The sequence below is a fragment of the Hyla sarda genome, chromosome 3 (assembly GCF_029499605.1).
Source record: "Hyla sarda isolate aHylSar1 chromosome 3, aHylSar1.hap1, whole genome shotgun sequence".
NCBI lineage: Eukaryota > Metazoa > Chordata > Amphibia > Anura > Hylidae > Hyla > Hyla sarda.
In genome coordinates, this window is record NC_079191.1 from 213,849,965 (window position 1) to 213,861,322 (window position 11,358).

The 11,358-nt window shown below is 48.3% G+C and overlaps 1 protein-coding gene across 8 annotated transcripts in view; it reads right to left on the minus strand.

The window, feature by feature from the left end:
- Positions 1-10,612, minus strand: part of SYNCRIP (synaptotagmin binding cytoplasmic RNA interacting protein) — a 56,636-nt gene extending 46,024 nt beyond the window's left edge. For 6 of the 8 annotated variants that reach the window (XM_056566033.1, XM_056566032.1, XM_056566031.1 and 3 more), the window contains exons 1-2: positions 10,258-10,445; positions 9,423-9,582 (exon numbers count right to left, since the gene is read on the minus strand). In XM_056566033.1, coding sequence (XP_056422008.1) covers positions 9,423-9,570 — 148 coding nt within the window. In that variant the 5' untranslated portion in view covers positions 9,571-9,582; positions 10,258-10,445. The other 2 variants (XM_056566028.1, XM_056566034.1) reach the window with 2 other exon arrangements.
- Positions 10,613-11,358: the final 746 nt, after the last annotated feature.

The following is an 11,358-nucleotide window of genomic DNA, read 5'->3' on the forward strand; positions in this document are numbered from 1 at the left end:
CCCAAGGCCATTGCATAAGCATACATCACCAGTGACTGCAAAAAAAAAAATTTTTTTTTTTTTTTTTTTTTTAAAGTGAGCCTAAAGTGTCAGTAAATACTAGCATTCCATTCCAACAAATCTGACCACAGCAAACATGATAACATACAGCTGGTCATACACTTTAGAAAGCTGGCAGCTGAAGTACCGTATATCCCGGCGTATAAGACTACTTTTTAACCCCCGAAATTTCTTCTGAAAAGTCAGGGGTCGTCTTATACGCCGGGTATTGAGGTCCGGGATAGGAAAACTTCTGATTATCTGCCCGGGCCAGCTCCCGTGTGTGGCTGCAGGACGGAGCCAGCGAGAGCAAGTAAAAACTAATACTGTATACTAAAAACCAGGGTGCCTTCAGCTGTTGTGAAATTACAACTCCCAGCACGGCAAAGGCTGTCCGGGCATGCTGGAAGTTGTAGTTTTACAACAGCTGGAGGCCCCCTGGTCTTTAGTATACAGTTTATATTAGTTTTTAGCTGCTCTGGCCGGCCCCCGCTTGCAGCCACACACAGGAGCCGGCCCGGGCAGATAATCAAAGGTATTCCTATGCCGGACATCCCTGTGTCCCAAAAAATCTTTTCGGGACCTAAGGATGTCCGTCGATCACTTACCATTCCCCGGCGTCCTCCTGCGATCCTCCTTCGGTCCGCCGTCTCTATGGTTGTACGCACGGGACGTCAGTGACGTCGCATGCCTACAACCATAGAGGCAGAGGAGCGCAGGACCAGGAGGACGCGCGCCGACCGGGGCCTGGTGAGTGACCGGCCGTGCTATCTTAAATGATCCGGTCACCGCTCCCTACTGCTATGGTCAATAGCAGTAGATGGTGACCTGGGCCAGAGGAGCGGTGATCGGAACACTGTGGGGGCAGATCAGTACAGACATACAGCCTGCAGCCATATCGCTGGAAGCTGTATATCTGTTGGGGGGAGCTGCCTACCTAATGGAGGGGGTGAGAACTATACTGCCTACCTAATGTGGGGGGGGGGGGGGGACTACAAGGTACCGTACATCGCGGTAGGAGGGGTAGTCTTATATGGTGAGTATATCCCAAACTCTATATTTTAACTGTAAAAGTTGGGGGTCGTCTTATACGCCAAGTCGTCTTATACGCCGGCATATACGGTAGGTTTACTAGACTAGGAAGGGGGACACTGACAGATACTTTGCTCCCGAAATAAAAGATGGGCATGTTAAAAGGAAAACTGTCAGCAAGATCACCCACTCTAAACCCAATACATAGTATAGTGTGGGTGAACAGGAGTCTGTAACGTGCTCACTTAATCCCAGCAGGGGAGCCCCCACAAGCAATCCTACTTAGTGTTCTGGAGGAGGCACCCGAAGCCTTCCCCCCCTTGTTGCATATTCATTTTTTGCTTCTCCACATCCTAATGACTTGGACTTATAAGCCCCACCCCCCGAAAGCGCTGCGATCTGTCTTCAGAGCACATGCGCTGTTATTTTTTTTACCAAGCTCTCCGCCCTGATGACGTGAGAGCTGTGCGTCCTCAGAACCGCTCTGTGCCAAAAAAACAGCACATGCACTTGGAAGACAGATCTCAGTGCTAAGGGGGGCGGATAACTCCATGTAATTAGGACGTGGAGAATCACAAAATGAATATGCAACAAGGGGCCGGGCTTCAGGTGCCTGCCTCCGGAACACAAAGTAAGATTGCCGGCAGGGGGCCCGCCTGCTGCGCAAAAAACTGGGATGGATGGCTGACACTATAGAGGACGCAAACTCAGCCAAAACAAAACTTACAGACCCCTGTTCACCCAAACTATAGCCCAATGAATTAGGTTTAGTGTGGCTGAACTTGCTTACAGTTATCCTTTAAAGATGAAGAATTATGCAAGAAAACTTGGATAGGGGATAAGTTTTAAATCACAGCGGGTCTGGTCCGTGAATAAATTCAAATAGTACCCGAGTTCACATTCAAGGGGGTCCCTGTCACATTGAAGGAGAAAACAGTGCTACATGGCAGAGGTCTGACCCTTCCAATCAGACATTTATACCTTTAACCCCTCCGGTGGGAAAAAAAAAATGTTTAAGTCAACTGGTGCCTAAAAGTTATACAGATTTGTTACTTCTATTAAAAATATTACTCCTTCCAGTACTTAGCTGCTGAATACTAGAGGAAATTCTTTTCTTTTTGGAGCACAGTGCTCTCTGCTGACATCTCTGTCCATAGCAGCATGTTTGCTCTGTGGATTTTCTCCTACTCTGGACAGTTCTTAAAATGGACAGGGGTGTCTGCAGAGCGCACTGTGCTCGTGAAGTCAGCAGAGAGCTCTGTGTTCCAAAAAAAAAAAAAGAATTTCCTCAGTAGTATGCAACAGCTAGTAAGTACTGAAATGATTTAGATTTTTTAATATAAGTAATTTACAAATCTGTTTATTTTTAAATCAACTGCCAGAAAGTTGAAAATTTTTTAAATACATTTAAAAAAAAAAAAAAGTTTTCCACCGGAGTACCCCTTTAGGGTACGTTCACACAAGCGGATTTACAGCGTATTTTACGCTGCGGATCCGCTGGTGAAGGCCCTGCTCTATGCTGTCTTTACATGTGCCTGCTCATAGCGGCAATACACCGCAACGAGCAGACACTGCAGCGATGTGCACGGCGTACTCTCAAATCGTGGCCACTCTCCCTGCTCTGAGCTAGTATACTGCGACACGCACATCGCAGTGTGTCTGCTCATAGCGGACACATGGAACATTTAAAGACAGCATAGAGCGGGGCCTTCACCAGTGGATCCGCATCGAAATATGCTGCGAAAAGGACCCAGCTCATTTCCAACTTAAAGGATCCAAGCATTTTTTTGCACATCTGACCACTGTTACTTTAAGCATTAATAACTCTAGGATGCTTTTACTTTTCATTCCGATTCAGAGAGAGTTTTTTCGTAACCTATTCTATATTAGTGGTAACTTTTTGTCGATACCTGCATCATTTCTTGGTGAAAAATTCCGAAATTTCATGATTTTTTTTTTTAACTTTCAACTCTCTGCTTATAAATGGAAAATGGACATCCCAAATACAGTGGTCCCTCAACATACGATGGTAATTCGTTCCAAACGAGCCATCGATTGTCGAATCCATCGTATGTTGAGGGATTCGTGCAATGTAAAGTATAGGAAGCTGTACTCACCCGTCCCCGCCGCTCGCGATGGTGTCCCCGCCGCTCGCGATGGTGTCCCCGGGCCTCCGCTGGGCTCTTCTGGTCTTCTCCGGTCCTCCGCTGCCTTCCGCAAGGCCTTACTGGGCCTGCGTAGCAACATCATTACGCCGCTGCGTACGCCATTCCTATAGGATGACGTGCGCATCAGCGTATTGACGTCATTGGAGAGGGCCGAGAAGACACCGGAAGACCAGCGCTGGACCCGGAGGGCACCCCGGAGCTTCGTGGAGGGGTAAGTTATACTTACCACATCACACGGGGAACATTAAGCTGCTATCCGGCAGCAGCTTAAGCATTTTGCGCTGCCGGATAGCACTTAATCCGATGGCCCCGACATAAAAAAAAGCATCGAATGTCGATGCTGACATCGACATGCGATGGCCTCTGAGAGGCCATCGTATGTCGATTTGATCATATGTCGAGGCATCACTGTAAATTATAAATTGATTCACATATACAATATGTCTACTTTATATTTTCATCACACTACCAACAAAATAGAACCAGATCATGTAAAATGACTTATTAACACATATGCAAAAAATACATACAATAAAAATAGGATAAAATAAGGCACTACAATAGCAGTCACAGAAGATGGGAGCAGGCAAGTGGTGTAGCCCTACATGGAGTACAGGGAATAACTGGTGTACCATAGAAAGTACAAATGTAAACATGGAAGAGGTCACTGGATATTATTGAAAAATGTCTATAAACATATGGGTAACAAATAATGTAACAGTGACACATCAAAGAATGTCCTAAATGGGAAAGGGTACAATAAACAGAGAGTCACCAAGGGAGAAATGAATGAGACACCATAAAGTCCTCCTGCCATGCAGCCACACACCTACCTCCTCCTACCCCAACGTATGTTTCGCCTGTGCTTCGTCAGGGTGCGTGATGACCCCTGACGAAGCACAGGCGAAACGTACGTTGGGGTAGGAGGAGGTAGGTGCTATTGTTGTGCCTTATTTTATCCTCTTTTTATTATTTTTATTGTATGTATTTTTTGCATATGTGTTAATAAAAGTCATTTTACATGATCTGGTTCTATTTTGTTGGTAGCGTTATGTTATAGCGGACCAGCCGTGGTTCCTTTACTTAGTTGCTGTGTATGTGTGATTTATATTTTCATCATAAAGTTGACATTTTACTTTTGAAAGACATGGGAGGGCTTCAAAGTTCAGCAGCAATTTTCCAATTTTTCACAAAATTTCAAAATCTGAATTTTTCAGGGACCAGTTCAGAAGTGGATTTGAAGGGACTTCATATTAGAAATACCCCATAAATGACCCTATCATAAAAACTGCACCCCTCAAAGTATTCAAAATGACATTCAAAAGGTTTGTTAACCCTTTAGGTGTTTCACAGGAATAGCTGCAAAGTGAAGGAGAAAATTCTAAATCTTCATTTTTTACACTCGCATGTTCTTCTAGAGCCAGTTTTTGAATTTTTACAAGGGGTAAAAGGAGAGAAATCTCCCTAAAATGTGTAACCCAATTTCTCTCAAGTAAGGAAATCCCTTATATGTGGATGCTTAGTGCTCTGTGAGTGCACTAGAGGCTCAGAAGGGAAGGGGCAACAATGGGATTTTGGAGAGAGTTTTTCTGAAATGGTTTTTGGGGGGCATGTCACATTTAGGAAGCAACAAACGAAAGAAGAGAAGCGGCACACCAGGATAACTTGAAGGTAAAATCCAGGACTTTATTCAGTGTATATTAACACATAGTAGGGGAGGACAAAAATGCAGGAGGCAAAAAGAACGGGCAACAATTGTTTCGCACAGGCAATGTGCTTCTACAGGCCCGAAAAAACTCCCAAGTACGGAAATACCGCATATGTGGCCCTAAACTATTGCCTTGAAATATAACAGGGCTTCAAAGCGAGAGAGCACCATGCACATTTGAGGACTAAATTGGGGATTTGAATCAGTCACCAAAATACCCTACAGCAGTGTTTCCTAAACAGGTGTCTCTAGCTGCTGCAGAACTCCCAGCATGCCCTGACAGTCAGTGGCTGTCCTGCAATACTGGGAGTTGTTTTTCCATCAGCTGGAGGCTCAGTTTTGGAAACCGTGCTGTACGAGACTTTTTTTTATTGGGGTGGTAACTGTTTAGGGGTATATGTATAGTTTTACCTTTTATTTTGTGTAGTTTAGTATTTTTAGGGTACATTCACACGGGCAGGGGTTTACAGTGAGTTTCCTGCTGGGAGTTTGAGCTGTGGCAGAAAATTTGCCACAGCCCAAACTTGCAGCAGGAAACTCACTAAACTCCCGCCCGCTATTAATCCTTTAGACGAGGTGTTCTAAGTTGATCGCCGCGTCTAAAGTGAAACTTAACTGCTGCCGGTCACCTCTTGCTGTATCCTGCCGCCGCCATTGAGGACGATGCCGCCCGCATACTTCCACCGATGACTGCAGGGACCCTCCATGTCGATGCCAGGGACCCCCTCCTGCCCCAATGGACAGGTAAGGGACCCCCGACTTACCCAATCGCCTCCGAGCAGGCCAATCAGTCATCCGGACCGATCAATCACGCGATCATGAGGTGGCACCTGGGGCGATAGGTGGTGTCTCGGACAACACCTATCACTTTTTTTTCCGGGTCACTGGAGACCCAATTGACCTGGAATCGCCGGTCTAAATTGACTGTCGATTTGCGGTGAACGCCGACATGGGGGTGTCCCCAGGGGTTTGCCTGGGGTGCCTGCTGATCGATTCCAGCAGGCATCCCGGTTCGCTACAGGTACGCCCTGGGTCCTTATGTACCTGGGCGTTAGGGCGTACCTATACGCCTTGGGTGCTTAAGCTCTGGAATACCCTTTAAGGTTACGTTCACACGTACAGGATCCTGCAAAGATTTAACGCGCAGGATTTGTAACTGCAGATTAGAAGCTGTGCTCAGTCATTTAGTTTACATTGGAATCTGCAGCAGAAAATCCTGTGTGAATGTACCCTAATTTGCTAATTATGGAGTTTAGTGCAATGGGGCATTTTATCCTTAGTGCACAGATTTGCAAACCTAATACTGCAAAGAAGCCCCCTCATGAATATCCTTCTGGTCCTCTGCAGTGACAAGTAGCCTTGAGTTGTGTCCCAGCATAGTGCCCAACTAATATTTATAAGGAGGTGCCTTTACAGCAGCAGCCATCAGGATACAAATTTGCTGGTGATCCCAAGTCTAATGGGGACCTCCTGTAAATCTGTATCCTGATTGCTGTCGTCCTAGGCTACAAAGTGGTTATGTAGGAAGCACGCCTTTGTGTCGCCATAGAAGTAGAATCTTTGAGAAACTGTGAGGCAGCAACTCTATTATGATCATCACATAGGGGCCAAAATAAGCCCATAAAAAACAACGAGGCCTGACAGTTCACATAGTAGTAAATGGGAGCAGTTGCCCGTTGCTCCCCATCACGAGAAAGACCGTTAAAGTCACAAAAAAAAAAAAAAAAACAGCCAATGGGGAGTAACAACAGTGTGAGTGGGGCCTTAGATAGGTTTGGTTTAAACCTGTCAAGTCTCTGAACAATAGTTGTCAGGCAGCCCCTTAAAAACACACCCACTAAAAGAAGCTGACTGTGCACATTAATTGCCAGCTACATACATATGGCTTATTTAACATAGCTAATATGATATGTAGTCAATAAATCTATGGAAAAAGCCCTTTAAAAAAAATCTCCCATCAAGACTACAGTCACGGAGCAAGATTTTAGGGGCCTACCTGGTGCACGAGTCACCAATTCTTGTCAATGCTAGTTTAGTATCCACACTACAGAGAAAAAAATATATATAATATGGACAACTGTGGCTGTCACATCTGCAGAGCTTCCTACACCCCTGGGTGCAAACTTGCAGCAATTTCATGTAATCAATAGCAACTTCATGTAAATCAGAAAAGTACAGTATAGTTGATGTCCAGATTAAAGGGGGATATGTAATTTATTTATTTTTTTGACCATCATGCCTGGGCTGCCGTTGGTATCAAGCTCCCATCTTCTTCCTGCATCATACAGCAGCTCAGCTAATGACTGGCCACAGTAATGTCCTGCCCCGGCCAGTAATAGGCTGAGTGGCAGTGTGGTGTATCGGGCATGAGCAACAGGAAGAAAAGCCTGAGCCCCAAAAGCACATAAGACTGCACCGTATTGGAGACCAATATCTAGCAGCACCAGGGGAGCAAAGAGAGGCATGTCTAATTTTTTATTTTAATTGTGGCAACCCAGGCATATTGACCAATTTTTTTTTTTACATTCCGCAGTTTATAGCAGTTTTCCAAATATTTAAAACCATTACTTTGTCACTTCCCTGTGCCTCCATTGTTCCGCTGCAGTTCCCGATGCACTGCTCTATGCATCACACTGCAGCTCAGCGAATTGCTGCCCACCTCAGCCACTGATTGGCACAGTGGCAAAGTTAAGTACTGAGCCCTGGCACAGGTCTTCCTGGGGCTCAATACGACACATTGCCAGCCCATCACTGGCCGAGCGATTCATTGAGCTGCAGCGTGACGTACTGGCCACAGATAGTCAGGAAGAGCACCGCACCAGGAACTGAAGCGGGACAACAGGGCACCCGGGAGAAGTGGGAGGTAAGTAGATGTTTATTTTTTTTATAACCAAATGGGAATGTTGCTGGAAAGTGATTTTCCCATAGCAACCAATCACAGCTTAGCTTTGACTTTACCAGAACGTGTTAGCTGAGCTGTGATTGGTTGTTGTGGAAAAATCACCACTTTTTCTCTCAGTTTGATAAATCTGGGCCATAGTCTAACTGAGCTCTGACACATGTGAAACTAGCATTACTGTGCATCTATCTATAGGCAAAAAATCATTGGTGCAACTGAAGTGGACAGAAAATCAGGTATTCATAAAGCAAGGACTAGATTTTCTGTTGTACTTTCAGTTTTGTCATTATTTGACAACTTAAAGGGGTTACCCAGTGTGACGGTTTAAGAACAATGCCAAACACCTGTACTTCCCTCCAGCGCTTCAACAGTGGCCTGCACCGAACCCCGGTCGGCGATCCTCTTCCTGAGCTGCAGAGTGATGCTCTGGCCCAGTGTGTCATACTGCTACTCAGCCAATCACTGGAAGAGGCAGGACATCAGTGTGGCTGAGCAGCAGTACCACACATTGGGCCCTGGTGCTTCATGGGTCCAGTTGTCACACTGGAGCTCAGGAAAAGGATCACAGAAGGGTACTGGAGCAGGAAACCGGAGGTACCAAGGGAGTGCTGAAGGTGATTAGATATTTGTGTGTTTAAAAAAATAAAAAAACAAAGTGCACGGACCCATACTGAGCACTAAAATGTAGCCCCCCTTTCAGTTGCGTGTCACTGCTTAGGGGAGAGGTGTATCGATTTACTCAAAGTGAATGTTTTCTGTAAATCTACGAGAGCTAAATGGTGATGACACCTGACATGTCAGGAGCAGAACACTTTAGGTACCCTTTAAAGGAGATATCCATTGGTGAAAAATTTATCCCCTATGCTGAGGATAGGGGATAAGTTTCAGATCGCGGGGGTCCGACCGCTGGGGCCCCCCCGCGATCTCTCTGTACGGGGCCCCGGCTCGCTGGCCAGAGAGCGCATGTTGACCACTCCACAAAGCGGTGGCTGACACGCCCCCTCAATACAACTCTATGGCAGAGCCGGAGCGCTGCCTTCTGCAATCTCCGGCCATAGCAAAGTATTGAGGGGGCGTGTCGGTTGCTGCTTCGTGCGGTGGTCAACACGCGCTCTCTGGCCAGCGAGCCGGGGCCCCGTACAGAGAGATTGCGGGGGATCTTAAACTTATCCCCTATCCTTAGGATAGGGGATAAGTTTTTCACCACTGGAATAACCTTTAATGCTGCGTTTCCCAACCAGCATGCCTCCAGCTCTTGCAAAAACTACAACTCCCAGCATGCCTGGACAGCCAATGGCTGTCTGTGCATGCTGGGAGTTGTAGTTTTGCAACAGCTGGAGACACAGGTAGGAAAACATTGCTTAATGCGTTAACCCCTTCACTGGTAGAGATCCCACGATACGCAGAGCATCTTTAGACACCTCAAGCACTGAAGGGGTTGGAGGGAGGGGCGGGACACATGTTATACCTGCAGTTCCCATATGTGGAAACCACAAAAAGTTGCTAATTTTAGAAAAAAATCCAATGGAGAAAATAAAGCCAAAATAGAAGCACTTTTGCAAGAGCCAAGTCTTACCTGAAATGTAAATTTCATCTAGTTTTTCAGCAACTTTCTGTGGTAAACCAGCATCAAGCAAAGTCTGCAAGTGCTCTGTAGGGGCTACTGCAGCATAAGTATCCATGGACTCTTCTGTACCATTCCCATTTACATGTTCAGCGGCCATATCTCCAGATATCTGTACAAATGCAATAAGCAGGGTCAGTAATGGTGACACGCGGTGCATGCACAAGATGATGGCACATTACACTGGCAGAAGAGCTCAGGACCAGGCCCCGGCACTGCTCCATGGACGGCACGGGGCATGTGCTGCTTCCCGCCCGCCCGGCTCTCCAGTCCACACAGGGAACAAAGCGCCTCTTCCTACTCCCCACCCACAGGACGGCACTAGGCCCGGCCCGGAGCCTGCTGCAAACACGTGCTCTCATCCTGCAGCCGCGGCGGCAGCAGCAGGAGGCCGCCCAGCACACAAAGCCAGCACAGCAGCTGCAACAAAAGGTGCCCCACACCAGAGGGCGGCTGCTGCCCCGGCTCTACCCCACACAGAGGGCGTGCTGTGCCTCCCGGGGCCTAAGGGCGCGGAGCCGCAACTCCCAAGGCGCCCTCCACATTGCTCAGCAGCAGTCCTGCGTTACCGGACGAGCACCGCACGCTCTGCACAATGTCATGACTCGCCATGCTACCTCCATGCAGGCCGGTGGACTCACACACAGAAGGGACTGTGCGGGCTGGAGACAATGCGGCCCCCCTACTCGCCGCCAACGTGCTCTTGCTGGAATCCATTTTCCAGAGTTGCCGGCTTCGGCCGCAAACCGAGCGTGACAGGACTGTGTCCGCTGCTCCGGCAGCTTACCTGTCCCGATCCGGGCGGGTTCTGGCTATTTCCGGGCTGCCTACTCTGCTCTCAGGTGTCAGGGTTTCGGACGAGCGCGCCCCTCGTGTGGTTGCAGCAGCTCCTTGTCCGGTGCAGTGTGGCTGTTGTAAAATGGCGGCCGAGAGAGCCGAGCTCACACCGCTGGCAGCCAGTCCCACCCCTCTGTCGTGCCCGCGCACTCACCACGAGACCGCGCGCTGCTCAGCCAAAGGCAGCCATTCATCTCCGGGGTTTCACAAGCTGCCCCTGCCTGCCTCCCGGGCCCTCCTATACCAGGGAGGAGCTGCGCGGCGACCCTGCGAATCCGAGGCGGAAACCCCGGTGATGCGGCAGCAATTCATGTCATGGGCGCGTACACGCTCCGTGGCAGCAGCATTGCAGGGAGAGGGAGACCCGGGAGCGGGTGGGAGGCCTCACATTATAGGAGGCACTAATGCCGCGTGTGTGGGGCTGCCACGAGAGACAGCTTCTGCTACACTGCTTTTATCACAGCGTCTGACAGGAGTATCGGTGTCCCTGTCATTTCAGGGAAACTTTATTGCTGGGGTTCTCCGAGAAGCATGCAGTAGAGCAATAAGACCCTCACAAATCAGAAGAACAAGTAGGGAGAAGCATGCAGTGGAGCACTGTGACCCCCACCTCAGGAGAACAAGCAGAGGAAAGCCTGTGGTAGATCACTGAGACCCCCCACCTCAGGAGAACAAGCAGAGGAAAGCCTGTGGTAGATCACTGTGACCCCCCACCTCAGGAGAACAAGCAGGGGAAGGCCTGTGGTAGATCACTGAGACCCCCCACCTCAGGAGAACAAGCAGGGGAAGGCCTGTGGTAGATCACTGAGACCCCCCACCTCAGGAGAACAAGCAGGGGAAGGCCTGTGGTAGATCACTGAGACCCCCCACCTCAGGAGAACAAGCAGGGGAGAGCATGTGGTAGATCACTGAGACCCCCCACCTCAGGAGAACAAGCAGGGGAGAGCATCTGGTAGATCACTGAGACCCCCCACCTCAGGAGAACAAGCAGAGGAAAGCATGTGGTAGATCACTGTGACCCCCCACCTTAGGAGAACAAGCAGAGGAAAGC